Source organism: Enhydra lutris, unplaced genomic scaffold (assembly GCF_002288905.1).
Source record: "Enhydra lutris kenyoni isolate GAN:26980312 unplaced genomic scaffold, ASM228890v2 scaffoldscaffold16, whole genome shotgun sequence".
NCBI lineage: Eukaryota > Metazoa > Chordata > Mammalia > Carnivora > Mustelidae > Enhydra > Enhydra lutris.
The window spans coordinates 4,776,858-4,802,736 of NW_019154100.1; the positions used below are offsets into that span (position 1 = coordinate 4,776,858).

Consider the following 25,879-nt stretch of genomic DNA (forward strand, 5'->3'; position numbering starts at 1 on the left):
ACTGATTTCTGCAGGGAGTAGGAGAAGGGGACATCTAAGTCTGGCTTTGGAAGAAAACGAATGTAGTAGCATTTCTCATGGCTCTAAGATGGCAGTCTCGAATCAGTTAACTTGTAATTCCTTTAACATTCCACAGATTAAGTTGATTCCCAGGTCCTGTATGACATAACCCACTAAAAAATGTTTATTTCCAGGAAGTGGAGTGCAGTCTTTTCTCTTCAAGAAATTCCAAAAATAAATACCAGTTCAGTCTGAAAAACTGATTTTAAGTCTTTATATATCACCACGTATATGCTAACTAATGCATCACTAAACTAAATGGACTTTTCCTTAAATAGGAAAACAGAAAACAATGGGAAAAATTTTAGATGCAGTACCCTTTAGGAATCATAACCTTTATTACTGACATTAAATTCCAGCTATCATTCTTGCAAATAACGTCCAATTTGTTTCAGTGTCTTTTCCCAGTTGCTAGTATATTTTACTTTCTATCACCACAGGAAATACAGAATATACAGTACAAATTAGACATTGAAAAATCAGGTATTTATGACAACCCTTTCCCTTTTCTCTATGAAATAATTTGTCTACATTTTCCTGTCTGAACATATCAACTTTCAGCAAGAATGGAATGTTAATTGATGTTACGCACAAGCTGGGCTATCATTCCTCAAATTTAGTAAGAAAAAAACCCCAAAACCCAGAAAACAAACAAAAAATCCCAAAACAAAACCAACTGGGTTTCCTGTTTTTATTTATGGTTTTTTGTGCCCATGCTTCCCTCAATGAAAGTACCTAAGGAGCTCAGCTCCTTCCATTTGCTCCCTTGATAACCACCGGAATCACAAAACCTATTTTAAGCTTTTCCTCAGGGACTCCAAACACCACGCACAACTATATTCTAGGGAAGCCCACAGCCTACCTAACCCTTCCCACCAGGGAAACCCACAGACTCAGCAGTTCGGCTGTTATCATATACGAATACAAAGGCTCACTCGACCCAGCCCAAAGCTGAGGCGTATCCTTTAAATACAATCTAGTGCCTTGTCTTCTCAAAAGTATGATTTATCTTTCAACAATGGTGACACACTCCAAGGAAGCCTCTGTAAAAATTCTGATGCCCCAGGTAAAGCATAAAGTGCTGAGAAAGTATGTGGTCTTACATGTCCAGATGTAGTATCCATATTCTGGGGTGGGGAAATGGAACACTTTTGTAAACTGGAGTTTTCTTAAGACAAGTTATCTCAGCGAATTTCCAACTGCCCTTCTGTCTATTTCTCAGCTGAGGCATTACTGGAATTTGGGTAAACAATTCTTTGTTGGGCAGAGTATCAGCCTCCTTGTAGCCGCTGCCATCCCTCAAGTCATTAGGATGACCAAAGATGCCACCATAAATTTCTCAACAGTGCCCTCCACCCAGGACCATGTGGCCCCTCATTGAGAATCACTTCAAGGCTAGAGGTGGACTATGTGAAAAATGACATATTGACCCAAGAAGAGTCTTTTTCTTAAGGCTTAATCTAATGCTTTGAGGACCATTTTTATAGACTTCGTGGACCCAAGGGGATTCTCAGCATCAACCTCCTACCCCAAGGAAGTAGGACAGTAAAGGGACATTCCTTGGCTTTTTGTATCTCCGCATGAATTCACTACATGTAAAACAGGTCTTTCAAAGATAAATGTTATCAGTGCCTACTGATAGGCAGAGGTGCGGTTGAGGGAGTGTGAGGGATGGGTGCTGCTTGTTCATGGAGCATCCTGGTTCACTGTAAATTTAATTTCTTCTTCATAGTCAGCACCAGAGCTTCAGAAGAGAGCTTTTACACACCTGCACAGGCACCTGGCTGTTTCTCAAACCAGGACACTACCGACAGGTCAACATTTCTGGGGCTCTTCCTCCCTAAACCCTTGAGCTGTGTTTCCCCAGACTCTCTGTATGCAGCTCTGAAAACAGTGGTCATGAGAAAAAGCATTTGGAAATTTTTAACTGATTCCTTTCTAGTGGCGACAACATAACAGACTATTTCTGCAATGGATCCTTGTCTGTGACGAGCCACGTCTGGATGTGCCTGTAGTTGTAAGCAAAACCCTTTCCTTCTAGCCCTGCTTTTTAAAAGAGTGCAAAGACATTTTGTACCCCAACTGACCAGAGGCAGTAATAATCTCAGGGGCATGGTATGGGGGCAGTACATCATTTAATAGAGGAAATATAAGCTTAATGAAACAATAGCACATTCTCACTCACCACTGAGGTAAGAGCCATCTGGAAACTGTAGATGCGGGCAAGGCCGAAGTCAGCCAGCTTTATTTGTCCACTGCTGGTCACCAGAATGTTCTGCGGTTTTAGGTCACGATGCACTACTCGGTGAGAATGAAGAAAATCTAGACCTCGGAGAAGCTGAAACATCATGTCCTAAATAAAATGAAAAAAGAACATCAATAAACTGTCAAAACAGAATTCAACATGCGGAATCATTAGCATTGGAAAGCATTTGACAAGTATTTACTGAAGAAATCAATCTGTCTCCCTTCCCACCTCTCCAGTCTCCCATTTTCAAGGTCACTAACAAAAAATTTCAGGAAATTTTAAAATAGTTTAAAATTTAAACTATTAAATTTAAATAAAAGGAAAATGAAAGGAAAATTTAAAAATAGTTTCAGGTAGCACTGGAAATATTCTGGAGGAAAAATATCAAACTGGTGTCTGTAGTAAACTGGGGAGAGGAAGTAAGCGGTTAAGACCGAGACACTTTTTATTTCATGTATTTTTATGTGGTTTAATATGTTATTTACACAATTAAAACCAAGTAAATGGTAGTAATATAATGGTAATCCCTATTACTTTTATAGCACCTAACACTAAGCAATCACTACATGTCAAGCACTGTTCTAAACACATTCTGTTTAGAACTCGATACACAACGCAACACTGGGTGAATAATAGCGTTACCCCCATTTTATAGGCCAAGAAACTGATTCACAGGTATATTTAATTATCTCAAAGTAACACCACTAGCCAAGAAGTCAGTCTTGATTCAAACCATAGTCTAGAAAAAGTGGGTTCAAATCCCCAAAGCACTCCTTTATTAGATCAATGATCGAATGAGTACGTAAAGCCAAGTAAGCCATTTAACGTCCCCAAGCCTCCATTCTCGTCTGTAAAATGGGAAAGCAACAAAACTTCCTTCACAGGATCACTGTTTGTAAAGCACTTAGCATAGTAGTAAGCACTCAATAAATGGCAGCTCTTAATGCTATCACTATCAACCAGCATGGATCCGGCAGTAGGGGGGACTCCCAAAAAATAAACCAATGTCCCATCTTTCTCTAACTTTGGAACTGGTAAAATGAGAAGTTTTAAACCTCAGAAACAGTGGGTGAAGTAGGAATTCAAGATACTGACTATGTGATCCTTTGAAATCTTGGGTTAACCAGACTGACCTACCCTCCCAAATATTGTACAAATGGTGTATACAAGGGAGGATGGAATTATTTTGCTCATATAAGGATTAGACAGATGGGAAGGCAGCATCATGGGCTTCAGAGCTGGCAGAGGCTGTGAGGACATCCTTGTTCATCAGCTGGACCATATTTGGTTATTGGTTGACAGTACTGGTTTTTCCTTCAGAGCTGGGAGTTCTGTCTTTCCGTGAGGTCTTGTGGAAAACCAAAGCCTCAGTTTTCCAGAAGACAGTGCTCACTTTTTATAATATCATGAAATTACATGAAGTAACATCTGCCAAGGTGGGGGGGGGGGCTTTGTGGAACATGGTAAGCATTCAGTCAGTGATAATCACTAACATGTCCTGTTTCCCCAGGGAGACAGTCACAAACAACTCTAAGAAAATGTGGCCATTGACAAGGTCAGCGAATCTGCTGAATCCTTAGCATTGGAAATGCAAGGTCACAGGTGTCCTAGAATCCCTCGGAGATGCCCGTCCGTGGACATGCTGAACGAGGAGGGTTTACCTTCTAGGTTTTCAAAGGCAGAACTCTTAGCGAAAACTGCACTGTTGAGGGTCAGTCCTTTAAGGTCTGAGAACCACTGCAGGTCACACACCTCACAATGCACACACCTCTGGTGTGAAAATGAAGCATGCGATGTTTACAAAAGTAGTGGGGCGGATCAGTCATCACCAGAAATGTATGCACGTGACTTTTAAGGCCTGGATTTTATTTTATTTTTATTTTTTTAAAGATTTATTTATTTATTTGACAGAAATCACAAGGAGGCAGAGAGGCAGGCAGAGAGAGAGGAGGAAGCAGGCTCCCTGCTGAGCAGAGAGCCCGATGCAGGGCTCGATCATGACCCGAGCTGAAGGCAGAGGCTTTAACCCACTGAGCCACCCAGGCCCCAAGGCCTGGATTTTAAACAGCATGATTATCCTAAAGTAATGGCATGCTAGCCTATCATCTTTCCTTTCTTCTACCCTAAATACCACCCATTTAACACTGCACAAAGAATAAATCGGTTTGGTTCATTTTTCAGTGCTCTGATAGGTTAAGCAGACCATTAACAGAATAAAAATTTTAAAATGTGAACTAATTAATTAAAGCCCATCTAAAGTTTATAAAAGCCTGAACCACAGAGTTTTAAAAAAAGTGTGTATGGCCTTTATTTGTGTATTTATTTATACAAGATGTACATCTTTCTTAACTACTAAATCGGTACATGCTTAATGCAGAAATTGTTTTAAAAATCCAGAGGATGGGGGAGCCCGGATGGCTCAGTCGGTTAAGCATCTCTTTTTTTTTTTTTTTTTAAGATTTTATTTATTTATTTGACAGAGAGAGAGAGAGATCACAAGTAGGCAGAGAGGCAGGCAGAGAGAGAGGGGGAAGCAGGCTCCCCGCTGAGCAGAGAGCCCGATGTGGGCCTCGATCCCAGGACCCTGAGATTATGACCTGAGCCAAAGGCAGAGGCTTAACCCACTGAGCCACCCCAGTGCCCTAAGCATCCAACTCTAGATTTCTGCTGAGGTCATGATCTCAGGGTCATGAGACGGAGCCCCATGTGGGGATCCACGCTCAGCATGCAGTCTGTTTGTCCCTCTCTGTTCCTCTCCCTGCTCTCTCTCAAATAAATAAATATTTTTTAAAAATCCAGAGGAAGAACACGAATCACTCAAAATCCTACCATTTAGAGAACAGAGAAAACGTCACCATTAAACAATGTTTGTCTTTCTGGTCTTTCAAAAATTACAGATGTTGCTATAGTTATAGGAATAAATATATAGTATTTACATATATATACAACATATAGCACATATAAAGAATATTAATATACACATGTATTTATAAATAAAAATGATTATTATTCTGTACACATTACTTTGGGGTTGTTTTAAAGGCATTTAACAATTCAATATGAATATTTTTGCCATGTCAACAAAATTCTACTACTATATATATATATTTTTTTAATAGAACATTATTTTTTAAGATTTTATTTATTTGACAGACAGAGATCACAAGTAGGCAGAGAGGCAGGCAGAGAGAGAAAGGGAAGCAGGCTCCCCTCTTGAGCAGAGAGCCCTATATGGGGCTCGATCCCAGGACCCTGGGATCATGACCTGAGCCGAAGGCAGAGGCTTTAACCCACTGAGCCACCCAGGCGCCCCTAGAACATGATTTTTAATGGCTGCATGGTTTTCTTCCCTGGGATATGCCATCATCATTATTTGGTTTTAGTTACGTTATTTTGGAACTTCCACCAAGAGTCTAGTCCCCCTTCATTTAAAGGCTGGGGTACATGAGAATGGCTTGTTACCATTATAACTATTACAACCAGCACAGTTTAAGTAGTGTCAACCCATGTAAATGCACTAATGCTGATTCCATGTAAATGATGCTTATAGATTTATGGGAAGTTGATTTTATATAAGATTACTATTCTTCAGATTTTACTAGGCTATTAAAATTTTTTTTTGTTTTTCTTTTTGGTGAGCAAACAGGGTTTTCTTTTAATCCTACAATATTCAGCTACAAAAGAGTTTTGAACTCTGTGAGCTTTGAATTAAATGATTTAAAAAATTTTTGCCCAAGCCTCATGATCTTCAGTAATTCAACTGTGAGGTAGTTTGAGGCACGTTATAGACTTATAGTAAGTGTGATGTGGGAACCCTCCTCAGTCTTTAGTGTCTTTCACTGGAACACCTAATCTCAAAGGGAAAATACACTCAGCTATGTCAGGGACTCCAGTCACAAAGAAGAGTAAGACATGGTCCCAATTCCTGAGAATGATATGAACGAATAAAACTGTTACACTAAACATGGCAGGAAAAAAAACACCTTTCCTTCAGAATCACAAGAAGTGCTTGGATCAAAGACATTTCAAAGGACTCTTAAGCTTATTACCTGTTCGATCTCAGTTTACAGTATTGTGAGACATACTTTTAAATTAGTTCCTCAAGATTTTAATCTAAATTAATCTATCTTATATGAAACACATATTTCACAGTAATCCTGGTGATACAAGGCAATGAAACTACAGATACTGCCAATTAAGGCTCTTTAAGTTAAATACAGATTTAAATCTTTTAACATTACAATGCATAATTCTGGTAGAAAAGGTTTAAACATCTAGTCCTGCTTAGTATAAATAGTCACTTGGGGCCCTCACTCCATCTCTCTGAAGCAGGTGTCGTGGAAGTATGTTTCAACAGGACACCATCATGGAATGAAGTCTGGCTCCCAGTGACTTTGGGTGGGGTTTTGTCCTGGGTGACACCCTCTTAGAAGATTCTGGACTTTACTCTGAATACTAGAAATCTGTAAAGCTGTGTAATCATTTCTTAAAGGTGTTCTAGAGGTTCAGTCCTGTCATTTCTTTAAAAACAAAACAAACAAGCAAACTGAAAACTTACCTCAAGCTTTTCTAATGGCAAAAACTTTTATCATTGGGTCTTTTTCCAACTACAAGGTGTAATTAGTACCAAAAGACACTAAAACACCCAATTTATACCATACAGTAAATCACAGAAATGACAACTTTCAATGGACAATTCTGGATTTTTGGCTTTATCTATGTTGACATAGTCATGCCCTCAAGGTTTAAGTGACAAAAATATACATCAACAGTCTACTTAAAAATGAAAAATAAGGCATAAACAACCACAGTCAATGATAATAATTTTTGTCCTCCTTATAATGTGTAAATTACAGTATTTTCAAATTTGTTATTCAAGTTTCAAGTATCTTCATAATGATTTGTCGTTTCCTCCAAAGTCCTCCTATCTGGTTTGTTTTGTATGAAGGGTATTACGGGAGTCCACAGTTTAAAATGGATCACATAGGACAGGGGCGCCTGGGTGGCTCAGTGGGTTAAAGCCTCTGCCTTTGGCTCAGGTCGTGATCCCAGGGTCCTGAGATCCAGCCCTGCATCGGGCTCTCTGCTCAGCAGGGAGCCTACCTCCCTCTCTCTCTCTCTCTCTGCCTTGCCTCTGCCTACTTGTAATCTCTGTCTGTCAAATAAATAAATAAAATCTTTAAAAAAATAATAAAAAATGGATCATATACGACAAAGGTACTGTACATTAAACTGGTAACACATTGGTTTAAGGTAGAGGTTATGATTAGGAATAGAAATAAAAGATCACGATCATCTACACATAAAAGGTGATGGTAAAAGCCATGAAGAAAAGAAGAGCTCTTTAATAATAATGAAGGCTGGTCCTAGAATCTTTTTTTGTTTTTGTGGATCAAGAGTATATATTTTAAACTTCTTAATCGTGTAAAATACATGTAAACATTAAACTGACCAGCTTAACCATTCTTGAGTGCAGAGTTTAGCACTAAGTATATCCACACTGTAGTGCAACCAAGCTCCAGAATTTTTCCATCTTACAAAACTTAAACTATACCCATTGAACAGTTCCCCATTTCTCCCTCCTCTCCGGACCCTGGCAACCACTCTCCTAACTCTCTGTCTCCATGAATTTGACTACTCCAGATACCTCAATGTAACTGGAATCATACTGTATTTGTCTTTTGGTGACTTGCTTACTCCACCTAGTAGAACATCCTCAAGATTCAACCATGTGGTAGCGTACGCCAGAATATCCATCCTTTTTAAGGCTGAATGATATTCCACTGTCTGTATTTTCCACATTTTGCTTATCCATTCATCTGCTGATGGACCTATGGGTCGTTTCCACCTTTTGGCTACTGTGAATAATGCTGCCATGAGCATGGGTGTCCAAATATTTCTTTGTAACCCTGCTTTGAATTATTTGGAATAATATATATATTATCCCAAATAACACACACACACACACACACACACACACACATCTCCATCCAGAAGTGGAACTGCCAGATCTAGTCCCAGCATCTTTTAAAATCACAGTTCTCCCATAAAGTGTGGTACGGTGTTACTACATAAAGCAATGGAGTAGAGACTAACAAAGCCATGTCTGGGTCGGCTGGCAGGTCATTTCACTCACTCCTATCTCTGTGTCAGGCAGAATCTGCTGTCTCCACATGAAGCTTACTGTGTGGCACACACCTTTATCCTACTTCAAAACTTGACAAGTGTTCCTTCATGCTTCCACTGATCAATTCCCAACAAGAACAATAGGCCGCAAAGACTGCTTTATAAATAGGTTCTCCCCACTTCTCATTTTGATCAGAAGTACCCAAAGAGTGGCCATCTAAAATCACAAAGGGCAAAACAAATTATGACAAAGCAAAGTGCGGGAGGTGGTTAAAGGAGGTTCCTTAAAACTTCAGATGACCTGGAGAGTTGTAATTCATGAATACAAAGCAAGCAATAAATGGGAAGACCTGGAGAGGAGCTACAAGAGTCCCATGTGAGCTCTGTTCCAGTCAAGCTGTCTGGTCTTCCTGTCACTTCATCACACCGTGCACCGGCTGGGCCAGGGTCGGGTGGGGGATACAGGATAACTGAGTAAGGGCAACACATCACTGTGGGACTCTTCAGCAGAAACAAAGGCAAGGCCTCTAATTGCAAGTGCTGACTTTCTATTTTTACTGCTTCTAGGCAACTGGATAAAAGCATAATAGAAGTGGCTTTGTATGCCAATTTTATTAATAAAATATGTATTCTAAAGAGGGAATGAAAAGAATCCATATATTATTCATTCCTGGAAGTGATGGTAATGCCAAAGTAAGAAAAGAATCAGTCTCAACTAACTAGAAATAAGAAAAGAACAACTAATTTCACCAAGCCTGGAAATGTTGGTATTTGAAGGACAATGTCATGACTAAATGGACAGTCTGAAAGAAGGAATCATTACGTCACCATGATGGCTATTATTAACCCACAGTGAAAAGTCATCAGGAACTGAAACTACAAACAGCAATGTTAATTATAACTTTTTTTCAGAGCAGGATATAAAAATCAGCATTGCATAAATAAGAAAATACAAAGCACAAGTGCCTAGAGGTTATTGACTAATGATCTAAATGATTTTTGTCCCTATGCACACTGTTTTGTGATCTTTTTAAAAACATTTCACAACACACTGTGGATATTTCCCCATTTCTACACATATTCTTCATAATAATTTTTTAAAACAATATGCTTTTTAATGGCTACATCTGGAAAAATACCTTATCTTTCCCCATTCTTCCTTCTCATTTCCCTCTTTTGAGAATTTTCCCCTCACTTAGTACTTCCCTCCTCTCCAAATGAGGTAATGTGTTACAAAAGTTGGTTTTCTGCTCTGAAGTGGAGCATATTATTATTTGCCTACTGTAGTAGACATCGTTGGTTGTCAGCCATGACAAACAGATCCAAGGTAATCATACTCCCATTTGTTAGAAACTGATCCAGGGATGGACATGAGACCTGGCCCATGAGACATATGGGCAAATTTGCTCTAGAGTTTCGGGAAGCTTTTCCCCTTTATAAGAGGACCACAGTAGAAAATTCCTGCTGTACTCCTTCCTCACCTCCCAGCCTCCACCCCACCATCTGTGTATCTTACACTAAGTGCGACTGCTTGAGGATATTAACTTGCAGTTGTAGTAACCATCTTGAAACAGAAAAGAGAGACATCATCTGCACTCATAAAATGCCTGAGTGTAATCAGATCAAGGATCTGGGTTTTTGATGATATTGTGGAATAGCTGAATCAACTTTGGGGCTGCCCACCTCTGGCCCTGTAGTTACAGCAATAATGCCCATATTTAAAGCTATTTTTTCATTGAGTGTTCTGTAATTCACAGTTGAAAATTATTCTAACAGGAGTGCCTGGATGGCATAGTTGGTTAAGAGTCTGCCTTTGGCTCAAGTCATGATCCGGGAGTCCCAGGATCGAGCCCCATCGGGCTCCCTGCACAGTGCAGAGTCTGCTTCTCTCTCTTCCACTCCCCCTGCTCATGCTCTCTCTCTGTCTGAAATAAATAAATACAATCTTGGGGCACCGGAGTGGCTCAGTGGGTTAAAGCCTCTGCTTTTGGCTCAGGTCATGATCCCAGGGTCCTGGGATACAGCCCCACATCAGGGTCTCTGCTCAGCAGGAAGACTGCTTCCCTTCCTGTCTCTCTGCCTGCCTCTGCCTACTTGTGATCTCTCTCTGTCAAATAAATAAAATCTTAAAATAAATAAATAAATAAATAAATAAATAAATGAATAAAATCTTTTAAAAAAAAGAAAGAAAATTATTCTAACAAATCACACTTAACTAAAATTATATTAACTAAAACCTGTTAAGGTCACTATCTCTCATTTACAGCCCTCTTTGCCTAACACCTACCCCCAGCGCCCCCCCCCCCAAGGGGCTTGTCCCAGTATTCTTTTCTTGTTGCCCAATTATCACTTCCAGGTGGTTATCTTTTTCTCTTTGAGACTTATACCTCCTTCGAGTTACTGTCACCACATCTTCTTCCTCATCACTATCATTTGCTATCAATCCTCCATATTCCTTAGGGTCTATGGTTCATCCTCTCTACCCTACACTCACCATTCTCTGGCAGGACTTCAACGTTATGCAGCTAGGATGCTCTAGGGAGCACCTTAACTTCAGAGACGTTTGACTTCTTTGACCCCATTCCATTATTCGCCATTTATTTCCATGGCTAAAAACCAGGAATGTGTGATCACTCAACTCTGATGTAAAATATTTTTAATTAAAAAATGTTTACACTAATTACATTTATTGGGATATGAACACATCGCTTAAATTTATATAAGCTTATTAGACAGCATAACTAATTAAATTTGGAGAGCGACTTCTTCATACACCATTTGCTAGATCTGCCAATTGCTCATCTCTCTTGTTGGTCATTTTATCTTATCTTCTATACAAAGCTTAATCCTCCATTAGCCCAACCACTCTTTCTTTCTTGGCTGTTATACCTAGGTTGCAGAGCACTGTTTGTGGGGAGGGGGAAATGATCATGTATGTGTCCATTATCAATATGAAGTCAGCCTTCAATCCTGATTATCACAGTGCCACCAGACAATCCACTGGTCCCTAATAAACCCTCCTGCTGTCCTTATAGGCCAGTCTGAATTTTTACGTCTGTCTCCCTACCTTATCTTCCTTTCTTCTCTTAGCACTCTGGCCTACACTCCACTACAGGGAGAAATGCAGACCATCAAGGGAATGCTATTACCTCCCTTGCGTCCACCTATAAATTTACAAGCACTGGCATCTTGCCCTGTCCTTTATCTTCTGATAGGAAAGATTTCTTGCCTTCTACCCAGTATTCACCTTCCCGCTATGCTCTGGGTCTTATTCAATTCAGTTTATTCAAGTCACCATTGCTCTACTAGCCATTCCCCTACCAAACCTTCTTCCCTCTCTATTGTCCCTTGACCAATAAATGACCCAAGAGACTCCCTTCTTTTTTTAAGAAATCTCTACACCTAATGTGGGGCTTGAACTTACCATCTCGAGATCAAGAGTCACATGCTCCACCAACTGAGGCAGCCAGGCATCTCTCCCCTTCTTTTTTCAGACAATGATCTTTACACAGCAATGCACATTTTCTATTTCTCATCCACATCACATCACTACAGTGAGTGGAGAGGCAGCAGCTCATGCAAGATCACCAATGACCACTCGTCTGCCACAACCAATGGGACATTCTACTCCTAACTTAATCTTGCCAAGCATTTCATACTGGGTTCCTTTCCCAGCCTCACTGTTCTCCAAAAGAAAAAGAACTTCTATGTTTCTGATTAGAAATTTTAACACATATTCACTGTTAACATAAAAAAAATCAAAACACAAGGCAAAACATAAATATCACCCACAATTCTCCCATCCAAAGATAACCAAAATTAACATACTGGTGTATCCTCCCCAAATATTTCTATATATATATATTTTCATATAAAAAGTTATTTTCTGTTTTATAAATGGTGTATTAGTATATGTGATTTTGTAACTGCTTTTTTCACATCACAATGTATACTGAAGTCATTTGCATGTCAAGGAATACAGATCTATTGCTCAATTTTTAATAGTTGTGTGCTGTTCTACTTTTATTTGCACACTAACTCTAGCTAAAAGGCTTTTAAAAGAAGATTTATTTATTTATTTTTAGAGAGAGGGAGAGTGTGAGAGAGAGTTGTTGTGGGGGGGGCCCTGAGGGGGTGGAATCTGGAGCGGACTCCCTGCTGAGTGTGGAGCCCAAAGCTGGGCTCCATTTCCTGACCCTGAGATCATGACCTGAGCCGAAATCAAGAGTTGGCTTTTTAACAGACTAAGCCACCCAGGTGCCCTTAGCCTGATCTTTTTAACATGCAGACCTGATCCCATCCCATCATTCTCATGCTTGAATGCCTTCAGACAAAGCCCACCTGGCTCTCTGGTCTTGGACTCCTGGGGCCTTCTGTCCATCTTTACTCACTCACTGCTCTATAGCCCCATCTTCTTAAAGAAGGCTCTGCTTTAATCACTCTTCCTTCAGATGTACTAGACTTCCTAGGACACTGTATTAACAGGTGTCTATAAACGTTTAATGGCTTTTCACAGAGGAGTGAGACCCAAACTCAACTCGAAATGACTATGAAATCTATAAAAACCATGAGCTTAAAAAGAACTCATTGACTCTTCCCAAGGAGGAATAGTTTAGCAGGTGATAAAAATCTAGGGAAATCAGAAAAAGTAGTTTTGGATTAGGGTCAGGGACCAAAGAGGCATAGCAGAAATCAGTATTCCTACCTGCTAGCCATTAGAGCACCTTCTTACGAGTGTTAAGACTTTTGGTTCATTATTTCAGAAATACAATACCCCTAGGTCTATAATGAACACTGAAGCATGGAGTAAAAACAGGGGAAGATGTTTTCTTTTTATCTTACCACCTCTATCCAAAATTCTTGCCACCTGATCATCAAGAGACATAGATTTTAGCACTGTTCCACAGTCAGATGTATGACTCGAAGTCAATCACTTACCGTCTCTCATCCCTAAAAGTAACATTCTATGGATCAAAGCACTTTGCTTAACATATCACTTAGGTGCAAAATTAGACCACTGGCTAAATCTTCATATCACCACGTCAATGTTTCTCTAAGTGTGGTCTCTTAACCCAGTACTACTGAGTTCCATTTCAAACTGACTAACCAAGGCCCACCTATTCTGAACCTAGTTTTTTATTGATAAAAATCAGGATGGGGCGCCTGGATGGCACAATCAGTTAAGCGTCTGCCTTCGGCTCAGGTTATGATCTCAGGGTCCCGGGATCGAGCCCCGCATTGGGCTCCACATTCAGTGAGGAGTTTGCTTCTCCATCTGCTTGTGCTCCTATTCTCTCTCTCTCTCTAATAAAATGAATAAAATCTTTAAAAAAAAATCAGGATGAATTCTGCCCTGCCTCCAGGGACATTATTATTATTAATATATATTAGATATTTGATTTGTTTTTTAAATTGTCAAGTGCTGCTGAGCTAGACTGTAAATTTCTTGAGAAATAGGAATGCCGGGCTTGTTTATACTCTCCATGGAATTCAACAAGGCACCTTCCACAGAGGCCTGCTGATTTTACTTGATCTGATGAACTACCTAACAGTGCATAGACAGGCATGAAGATGCAGTATAATGACTTATGCTCTTGGATCCACGCATAGGAGTTATATAAAACATCCTCACCAATTATGCTGATTCCTGAGTCATTAGTGAAAAGGCTACAATCCTCCACTGTGGTTTACTGGGTATTCACTAAGAATTTATCGAGTTGTTTGCCAAGTGGAAAGACAGAAGAAAATTCTCTTGGAAATGTATAGAACCTAAGCATGCCACCTGCATGTGGGATCTAAATTTCCATTTTTAAGGGCAGTATGACTTAAAAAGAAAGGCCACTGAATTTAGAGCTAAAAGCTTGCATCTGAATTTCTGCTTACTAGTTACATAATTTAAGGCAAGTCATTTGCAACAGTTGTGGGCCCCTGTTTTCACATCTATAAAAATGGAAATAACCTTGAGGAGACTTAATAAGATATTATATATTTATATATAATTATGTATATTGTAATAATACATAATTACATATAATAAGCAGGACATGAAATATTTAAGTACTTTATATGGTGTAAAATGCACACAACGCATTGCTACCACTTATTCCAAAGAAGTATGACGTCCCTACTGTGTGTCAGGCATTGTGTAGGTGACGTTATACACACACACACACACCCCTGAGACAGAGACTCTGGGGAGAGAAGATAGAAATCTACACCCACAAGCTTCAAGTCAGTACGGGGCAAGGACTACAAATGGCATAGGTGCCATAGGCACTGACTTTAAGCACCAAGGAAGAAGCAGTGTGCACACTGACCTTGGAGTACTATCAGGTTTGATGCTGGGGAAGCATCTGCCCGGAAGACCTCAGCAGCAGAGGCTTCAGAGAACAAGTGCCTACGTACATTCGAGGACCAGCAACACCTCTGGACTGCTAAACGAGACCACCTTGCAAAGGGGTTTACGGCTGGGCCTGTGTAGGGAATTTAGAGAGACTTATTTTGTAGTCAGCAGGAAACTAGTGAAACTTTAAAAGAATGGTGTGTTCTTATGGATGCTTTAGCACACAGAACAGATGGGAGGCACTGTAAGGAGGCTATTACTCTACTCTAGACCTAAGACAGTAGAGTCTGCACTAGAACATCAGAAGGGGGAAACAAGAGGAAAGTCAAGAGCCAAATGCAGTGTGTGAATGTTTTCACAGGTCAGCCTTAACAGGCCATCTTCTGAGGGCTCTGCTACATCTCTAGGTTACATGCTGGGGGACCTTGGGCCCATTACTTAAGCTCCCATCCCCTAGCATCCAGCCTCAGTCTCCTCATCCGTGAAATGGGGATAACATTTTTCTGGTAGGGTGGTTGTGAAGATTAAAACTTGTGTGTGAGCCTCCCAGCTTGGGTAACAGTCTCCGGACTGGTGCCACTTAGTCAAGAAGAGGACCCATCCTCAGCAATGGCATCCGCCTAAGTTCAGAGCCATCTAGTTTTCTCCTGTTAGTACATGGACAGCCTTCCATCTTTCCAAACAGTATCATTAAGATCAACAAACACTACGGTGTGCATATTAGATGGCACAAACCTTAAAAATATTTATTTTAATTAAATCAAATGTTATGCTGCCTGTTCCTTATTTTGAAAACCTAAAGACTGCAAGCCATCTTAGATCTAGAAGCATCCTTAGAAATTAACTGTTATTGGGCGCCTGGGTGGCTCAGTGGGTTAAGCCGCTGCCTTCGGCTCAGGTCATGGTCCCGGGGTCCTGGGATCGAGTCCCGCATCGGGCTTGCTGCTCAGCAGGAAGCCTGCTTCCCTTCCTCTCTCTCTGCCTGCCTCTCTGCCTACTTGTGATCTCTCTCTGTCAAATAAATAAATAAAATCTTTAAAAAAAAAAAAAAAAAAAGAAATTAACTGTTATTATTCACTGAATGCATGACAGGCCTCTTTTTGTAAATAACCCAACTTTCTAAGGGGGTTTGAAGTTGCTTTTTACCTTGTACCTGAACTGATTTATCTACGAGGCCCCCAACTGGGGAAGTTCCCTCAGTCTGATGGGTTCCTTTCATGCGCTTTTAACCATTTACTCTTAAGAACGCAACATAATTTTTTACTTCATCAACATATATATTCAGAAGCTACTACTGAGTAGGGAAAAACATTACTAATGAATTTTATTACATAATTAACTTTGGTTGCTTCCCCAGTTTAACAAATAAGAACTAGAATTTGTGATATTATTTCCTTATGTTATCCATTAATGCTGAACTCTGTGCATTCCAATACAGAGAGGGGGAGAGGAGCAAATGAGGACTCTGAAAAGAACACTTAGCTTCATTTGGTCAAAAAATGGTCTTTACAAGGGTTTTTATTATAGGTCATAAAACACTGCTTACCAAAACGAACCTCCTTCCTTGAAAAAGAAAAGACATCCTTGCAGTGGTGAGAAGCTGAAAACAACACACTGCGTATTCATGCTTCCTTCCCATAAACACATCTGTGCATATTATCTGTTTTGGGTAAAGCTGCATGCACAGCTGTTTATGCAGGCTCAACATTTTTTATTCCGTGTTGTTGCAAGGACTGAATTTTTAAGCTGAGCCTGTTGGGAGAGAGCAAATGCATCTCCAGGGGGAGGAGAACCATATGCTCCTCACTAGTAACTCCTTCCATCTACAGGAAGAAGAGGCTCTGGGTGGTCATATCTTGTCAGGAAAAGCCCAGAGGTCAAGAGCAGAGGGGATCTTTAAGCTAAATGGAACTGAAGAGCTATGCACCAAGGCAAAACTGAACAAGAGTTTAAGAATCTAATGACCATCTTAGAAGAATTCAGCAAGTTCACATTAAAATAGGCAGTGCAACAGGAATTGTCCAGGGAAAGGTGGGTGGCCCTATTGGCTAGAAAACGTTAATATTAAGAGTATCCAGGTGTAGGTACATAAAGACACTGAGTGCTGCTCTGATTTAAGGATGTCCCTCCCCCAAACTTCTTGGACTGATCGTCGTCTTAAACAGGACCCTCTTGCCCTCAAGTCCTTTCCTGGCCCACCCGAAATTCCCAGTCGCTATTTCTGATCATTTTCTTTCCAGGCACCACAAAATCATCTCGCACTTCTCACACCGATCCTCCAAGGCCTCACCCTAGTTAACTGTCTGCCCATCCCTACTTCTACAATTAAAGCTGCTGAGAGAAAACCACCATATCACGGTCTCCACTTTCATCTGGGCTTTCACTATTACCTTCTCTGGGTTTCTAGTAAGTTCCCTGTTCTTTTACCTACAGTGGTTACTACATTCGCCATTTGTTTGTGTTCCCAATTATGTGTCTCAAAAGTATTTTAAGTTCTAAATTCTGCCTTAACCTCCTCACTGTATTCATTTATGGCTCCAACATTTGGACATATTCTGAGGTATCATCGCAAGTCATAATGGTGGCGGGGACTGCTCTCTTGAGTTCCAGACATGTAGATTTCAAAGCTTCCTATTCATGCTTTCTAGAATATTCCACAGCAACTGCAATATCAGAATGTCCCTAAAAAGTAACAATTTTTTTCATCTCCATCAAACTCTGTTCTTCAACCTCTGTATTTCTTACCTTATAAATGATATCACCCTCCACCTAAATGATCAAGTCAAAATCTGACATTTTAGACTCCTTTTCTTCTTCTGACCACACAGCTAATCTGTCACCAAATCCTGGTAATTCTAGTTTCTAAATTACATTTCAAATCAGTCCTTCTCTCCCATTTCCATGGTCGTTGTCAAGTTGCCAGTATCTCTATATAGTGTTCCAACACAAGTAAACTATCTATCTCTGGACTGAAGCATCTTTAATCTTTTCTCCACAGTGTCGACTCAAATATATATCTAAAATATAAGTCTGAATCATACAGAAGTCCTCTACTGTTCACTATAAGACAAAGGCAGAACTTAGCTTGCGACCTAAAGCACTTTAATGTCTGATCTCTAACCACCTCTGGTTTTATTTCTGGTTGTTTCTCTGGTCCAAAGGTGATAGACTCTATTATATCTTTTTTAAAAAAAGATTTTATTTACTTATTTGAAAGAGAGACAAAGAGCGTGAAAGAGAGAACATGAGCAGGGGGGCGGGGCAGAGGGAGAAGCAGGCTCCCCACTGAGCAGGGAGCTTGACATGGGGCTTGATCCAGGATCCTGAGATCATGACCTGAGCTGAAGGCAGATGCTTAAGCAATTGAGCCACAGGTGCCCCAATATCTTGCCCCTTTTCAATGCTATTTCCTCTGCCTGGGATGTTCCCTCCATTGCCTTTTTTCCCTAACACACACACACATCTGTCTGTCTGGCTCTTTCCAATTTATCTTTGAAGACATACTTTAAGCAGATCTTGGCCAAGTCCTGGGCAATTCTCCTCACACTCTCAGGCTAAGTTAGGCGCCCTCTTCTGTCATCCCAGAGCCCTCTAAGTACGGTTCTATTACAGAACTCACCCTACTTCGCTGTACCATGCTGTCTCCCTCACTAAGTTAGAGGCCCTTAATGCTAAGGGAGGAACTGGAAATGGCGGTGGATGAGAAAAATAAGCATCCCAGGCACTCTGCAGACGTTGTTTCATTTAACTCCCCTCACAATAAGCCCTTCAGTAAATCCAGAGTCATTCATTCTATATTCGTGTCACAAGTCACCTTTCCTGGCAGGTGCTGGGCCACAGTGGGGAACAACAGTGCCTGGTGTCATGACTCAGACAATGGAGGGGAGGCCGGTTCTGAGAGGTCCAGCACGGTGTCTACACTGAACCATCAGCTCCGCCCGGGCTCCTCCTGACCTGCGCTTCAGGAGCACCTGGCCCTCAGCTGCCCACGCCGTGGGCCCTGGTGAGTAAGTATAAAGGAACTGAACAATGTTTTTAAAATATGCTATGACCTAGTAATTCTACTTCTAGGAATTCACCCTACAGAAGCAACAGCACGAGTCTATAATAAGTCAATATGCAGAGGATCAATGATAGGTTGTTTCAAAGAGTAAAAAAAATGGAAATACCTAAGATGTTTACCAATAGGAGGAGAGAGAGAGATAAGTGATGAGTCTATGCTGCTACATGAAGCAGCCATTAGGAAGAACCTTGGTAATTCTGTAAGCTAGCTAAATCAACAGCAAAAGGCGTAAGCCTCAGGGATTACATACAGCTTGATCTGAGTCTGATAAAAGGCAAGTGTACACGTTTACGTATGTGTGGCTATGTCTGCATCTGGGTGGCCAGATAAAACACAGAACACTCAGTTAGATTGTCATTTCAGATGAACAACAAAGACTCTTTGAGTTTAACTATGTCCCATGCAATATATGAGATTATTTATATGGAGAAGAAGTTGTTTATCTGAAATTCAAATTCAACCGAGTGTCTTCATCTGCTAAATCTAGTAACCTTATCTGAACACATATGAAAATTTTGGGAAGGAGCTACAGTTAAAAGTTGTTACCACTGGAGGTGGGGGTAGGAAGGAGGAACAAAAGGAAGAGACTTCTGCTTTTTTCTGTCAAGTGTTTAAATTGGTAGGCTTGTGGGTGATTTTTTTTTTTTTTTTTTTTTTGGAGAGAGAGACATGACCAAGGGGGAGGGGTAGAGGGAGAAGGAGAGAGAATCTTAAGCAGATCCCCACTTGGGGCTCAAACTCAAGACCCTGAGATCATGACCCCAGCCAAAATCAAGAGTCCACACTTAAACCACTGAGCCACTCAGATACCCCAAACCTTTTTCCTTAAGTAGGCTTCATACCCAGTATGGAGCCCAATGCAGTGTTTGAACTCATGACCCTGGGATCAAGACCTGAGCTGAGGTGAAGAGTTGGGACACTCAACCAACTGAGCTTGATTTTTTACTTTTTGGTGTTCTTCTGAGTTGCCAGTTCGAATTTTTTATATATATATATTTATTTATTTATAAAAATATATTTTAATATCATTTTATATAATGTAATGATGTATAATTTTAATATTTAATACAAGTTAATATGAATATACATATAAATGTCCCTTCTGCCAACCACGTTTAAGTTAATAGGCAGCAATCTTTGGAAAATATAAAAATTAGGGGCACCAGGCAACTTTCAGCACAGATTTTCTAATCATTACAATCTGTCAGACACGACACATGTTGGGGTTTGCCAAGAGGTACTAGGTCTGCCAGTGCTTACTGGTGTTTCCTTAATACCTTATACTTGAATGTAATTTACTTTTATTTTATACTATTATACATCTAAGAGCAATATGGTATTTACACCCCCTAACACACACACAAGCACATGCATGCGCGCGCGCACACACACACACACACACACACACACACACACACTAGATATTTATAAAGCAGAACAGTGGGTAAGCCGAAGCAATTGTTTTTCATACTTAAAATTCTTAAAACTCTTCTCATCTGGCATTTTATTTTCAGCATTTTGGGGGTACGTAAAATGCACACTGGAAAAGTTTTTAACATAATTATCTACTTATGAGGTTTCACTATCTGTCACATATGTTTAGTTTGTAGTTAAAAATATTTTACTACATACTTAAAATTGTCAAAATAGGCTAAAAAAGCATCAGGGAAATGTCCTGCCTCTCTATATTTTAAAGTGTTTGGATAAGAGGGATGCCAGTGATGATCAAATCATGTTTGATGCGTGGAGTGCTGAGGAGAAGGATCCCATTCAAAAATTCCTACACACTGGGTAAAGACTTTAGCGCTGTAGATTATCTGATAAAGGACTTACAAATATACAAAGAGCCCTCAATACATAAAGAACTCCTAGTTATCAATCAGAAAAAGGGCATACAACACAATCTTTAAAAGTGGTGGAAGATGTGACTAGGCACTTCACAAAAGAGGAAATCCAAATGTCCAGAAGCTTGTGAAGAGGTGCTTACCCTTATTAGTCACCATGGAATTGAAAATCAAAAGCATAACTAGACACCATTACAATGGCTTAAGTTGACAACACCAAGTGTTGACAAAGCTACGGAGCAACTGACCCTCTCACGGCACTGATGGAGAAATACAAATTAGTTTAAACCACTTAGGAAACTGGTACAACTACCGGTACATAGAAAAATAAAAACTTCTCTCACAGATATGATGTTGAGTAATCAAAGCTATACACAAGAAGGTGCACACTTTTATACGAAAAAGCCAGTGTTGTCATTACCTCTAGGGAGAGGGAAGGGGCATGAAGAAACCTTTGGAAATTTTCTTATTCTTGATCTGGGTGGTGGTGACATTCAGGTTGAATACACGCTTGAGATGAGTGCATTTCTTTATTGTATGCTTCTTTGACCTCAATTAGAAAACAAATCCCTGACTTTCCAATATCCATCCAAATCTGGGATGTTATCCAGTGCAGTCATGCTTTTCAGGACCTGTCTGGCAGGCTGAACATTAGAGGCTTCGTGGACTACACTCTCGGTTTTCCTTTGGGATCTGTTCATTCTTCCTTCAGGATCTGTTCATTCCTCCTTCTTAGCAGTATAATCATTTTGCCTAATTTCCACTTGTATCAGTGTCTTCACTGGTCAATGGGAGGAGGACACAGGGTGACACATCCTGTTACATAATCAGGTAATGTGCATGTATGTAAGAGCACTGGAAAGTACCATATGTGTTACATAGATGTAATATTAACCACTGTTTATCTGGCATTTGGAGGACTCAAGGTTTCTCCAAATAACGTTAAAGACACAATGTTTTGTTTTGTTTTGTTTTAAAGACATGAGATTTTTTATCACTGCCATTTCCCTGACAATTCTCAAATTCTTGAAATGCAAAACATTATTATGTTAATTATGAGTAAGGTTAAAAAGTGTCCAATCCTATTCCCTACATGGTTCACCACAGTGCCTCAGGGGATGGGCTTATGAGGTTCTGACTGTACCTTTCCCACTAGGTGAAACTAGGCATGTTTGTGTATTTCACTGAATCTAAAACACTACAATCTATTTTAAGATTTATTATTATTTTAACGGACCAATAAAGAAGGAAGACAACTGCCAATTAAACTGTGACACAACTCTTTCTTATCACATAGAAGCTTTAGTTACACTTAGTAAAAGGACTCTTTAGACTTTTTCAGGTTTGGATTTTTATTATGTATCGTTCTTGAACATACACCACAATTAAAATTTGAGTGAAATAATCAGGTTAAAATTTTTCTCCCTCATAGTTCTGTTCTCTCCCATCACTTTTCCATCCAAGAGTTTTTGATGTCTGTGTTTTCCCACACGATTCTGTCCTCTGTGCGATCAAGAGCACCCCTGTATCAGCAGGATTTTCATCCAAGTCACTGACTAATTAGGCAAGGTCTCCAGCACGTGTGCAGTCAGTACCAACTCGGTCATGACTGGCGCCTGTTGGCAGTGACTGTACAGTGCACTCCAAATGGACATTTTAGAAGTGATGAAATATGACAGTTACCCTCTTCGAACCCCAGTTTCCTCTTTAATAAAACAAGAGTCATCCTCACAGAATTATTTATTTTTCAGAAAGAGAGAGAGAGAGAGAGACAGCACAAGCAGGGGGGGGAGAAGGAGACTCCCCGCTGAGCAAAGAGCCATGATGGAGGACTCGATCCCAGGACCTGAGCCAAATGCAGATGCTTAACCTCTGCTTAACCGACTGAGCCACCCAGGCACTCCTATACTAAAATAAACATTTTTGTTGCTGTTTATCTGATACTAGAATTTAACCAGTTATCTTTTTTTTTTTTTTAATTTGCTACATCTGTCCAATTTCCCACCTATTCTAACCTTAGTGCCTTCCAAAGAGATGGCCACTTATCATCAGTTTGTTGCACACTCTTCCAGACTTGGTTTTATAATTATATGAGATACATACGTATTTCAGAAAAATGGAACCAAGCTGTCCTTACAGTTCTAAAACTGGCTCTTTTCTCCTTTACCACATTCAACACTATGCTTTAAAGGTAATTCCTTACAGATTAACAGCATGCTTTTTAAATTGTCACACAGAATTCCATTTGGTATCACAGTCTATTTGGCCATCACATTACTGATGAGCCCTTAGGTTATTTCTATGTTTTCCCCTTATAGTTAATGTTACAGCAAACTCTCTTATTCATACCTCCTTTGGCACTAGTGTCAGGGTATCTCTGAGAGGTGAAACTGCTTGGTCACTGAATAGATATTCATTTTTAGTTTTAAAAGATACTGTCACATTGCCTCCAAAATTCTGTATCCGTTCATATTCCCACCAACAGTACACCACTGCTACCCTGCTAGCAGAGACCTTGATCATCTCCTTCCTAAACCACTGGAGCAACTTTGATCGAACCCCTGCTTTATCTGCTCCTAAATGAGTATGTCACCACCAAATCAATCTGTTTAAAACACGACAACGACAGAGTCAGCCACCCACCCAAACGCCTGTCACTATTTCCCAGTGCCTACACGATCACATTCGTCTCTCTCTTGCTTAACTGACCTCTTGTCCTTATCTCTTGGGATGTGCCCAGCCTCATGCTGTCTTTCCTCAAGTGGAAATGGGCCACTCTTGAGACAGACTCCCCAGTCCTGGCTTCTGGTCTGTGTCACTCGTGCCTCAGAGCAACATGGCCGACGTACCAGACCAGTGCGAGCTTCTTCCTGAAGCCCGTCTTTGTTCTTCCCTACTTGGGAGTTCCTGCAGCACTTCTCATCTGTAACCCTCATGTGGCATTTGTCATGCACTGCTGCCTTATGTGCTGGCTAGTTCTCTCTCTAGTTTACTCTCCCTTTCTGGATTTTAAACCACGTATAAATTGTGTTCACATGACATATTCATATTATTTAGCCCAGTGGCTTGATGTTCTGCTACACAAGAGCTTACAGAATAAATTAGATACACAACTGGAATGTATCTTCTGGCTAGAAAGGCTTCCTTGTTTTTGTTTCAACTATAAAATAAAAGGTGCATCTGAGGTATATCCAGTATTAGAATATATATTTTTTAAAGATTTTATTTATTTCAGAGAGAGAGAGAGAGAGAGGGTGTGAGCGAGCAGGGGGAGGAAACGGGAATCAGAAGCAGATTCTGCACTGAGCACGGATCACAGAGCCCGATACAGGGCTTGATCCCAGGACCGCGAGATCATGACCTGAGCCAAAACCAAGAGTCGGACGCACAACTGACTGAGCCACCCAGGCACCTGCATCTCAATCTGGTCAGCTGCCATCAGGAAAACATAATTAAAAACTGAGGGAAAATGCAAAGATGTGAAATATACTATTTTCAGGCCTTTATCTTTTAAGTGTGCCAGAACATAAGACAGAACTCTTAAAACCAGCTCCCCAGTATCATGAGGGCACACTGTGTGTTCTATACTTGGAAATTTTGGAGGTAAGTTTATAGGATTTCATGTTCCAGAGAATCTGAAGATTGTTTTTTGTAGCAATTCAGGAGGTAACTGTTATAGTAGCAGCGAAAAATACACGGAAGGACATGAAAAAAGGCATTTCATTATCAATGAAGGTCCAAACCGAGGGAAGAAAGACCATTAGCAATACCACACAGATCAAGTGATCTTTGTGGGTCACTAAGGCCTCCATGCATCATCTGCTTGGTATCATTTTAGAGAAGCCACTGTCACTGCTGGTCAGATCTTGGTGTAGTGCTATAATCCATTTGGGTCCCTACGTTTGAAAAATACACACAGGTCACTAGAAAGTTCCCTAGGTGAAAAATCACCACCCCTTCTATGAGTAAGAGGTTGCACCCTTTAACAATATTTTATACATTTGTAACTAATTTGACTTACACATTTTAATCCTTATTTATAGATATGAAAACCGGAGGTTTGGAGAAGTTAAGTAACTTGCTCAGGTCACATGGCCGGTAACCATCTTGTTGCCATGGGACCCTCTTTCTCCACATCAAATAAATAAAATGAAATAAGCAGTGTTTCCTGGGCCTTAAGACCTTCAAGTATTGTAGTACTTCCCCAAATCTAGTTGAAGCGTTGCTTCCTGAGACTCCATAGAAGGCAAAAATATATAACTACTTCTACTCCCCTCCCCTACTTCCCTGTCCACACCTGTAGAATTAATGAATGTTCACGCAAAGTTTGCAAGGTGATTTTTGCAACTTAAAGTCAACTGATTCTAACAAGCTACTTGCAGCTGCTCACAGCACAGTGTTTTTCAGTGAATGGAAGTGATACAAATTCCATAATGTATGTAGTGAAGCCTTTCGAAGGCGCTGTAATAAACATGTCCTTAACAAAGGCTAAAGAAAAAAAAAGGTCAACTGAGAAATAAAATATATGCCCGTGTCCAAACACAATACCTGAAATCCCTCAAGGCAGGCATGCTAAATTTTCATTCCTTTAAACACATGTGCACTTTTTAAAGAAAGATTACTTATTAGAGAGAGAGGGGAACAGAGGGAGAGGGACAAGCAGACTGTGCTGAGCACTGAGTCTGATGCAGGGCTCGATCTCACAACCCTGAGCTCATGACCTGAGCAGAAACCAAGAGTCGGACACTTAACTGACTGAGCCACTCAGGTGCCCCACATGTGCATTTTTGAACCTTCTAGCTTCTATTGCACTTCCTTTCCCTCTTTTACGTATCCCACTGAGACTATCTGATGCTCGACAGCACCTGTCCTGGGCGCCCTGTGAGACTGAGGGCATTCTGCTTTACTTATTTCAGACATCTCTAGTCCTAGTCCTTTGATGGCACGGTGTTTCGCATATAGTAGATGCACAATAAAGGTTTCTTGAATTGAATAAAAGCCATGTGTTAATCTGACATATATCCTTACTTGACAAATGTGGTGGCGGCTGTGCTAGAAGCTACCAGGGAAAGAGTAAGAAATAACTTCTGCATGCGCATGACTGAAATGAAACAGGTAATACAGAAATCACTACAACTCTTCATGGACCAAAAAGAAGCACATTTAGAATGAGGTTCTAGTTGAAGAGACTAAAA

At 40.3% G+C, this 25,879-nt stretch overlaps 1 protein-coding gene across 1 annotated transcript in view; it reads right to left on the reverse strand.

The window, feature by feature from the left end:
• The window catches only part of LOC111147246 (cyclin dependent kinase 6), a 230,870-nt gene that overhangs the window by 115,575 nt on the left and 89,416 nt on the right, over positions 1-25,879 (reverse strand). The window contains exon 3 of the mRNA XM_022503169.1: positions 2,246-2,413. Within this exon, the coding sequence (XP_022358877.1) occupies positions 2,246-2,413 (168 nt within the window). The remainder of the gene's footprint in view (positions 1-2,245; positions 2,414-25,879) is intronic.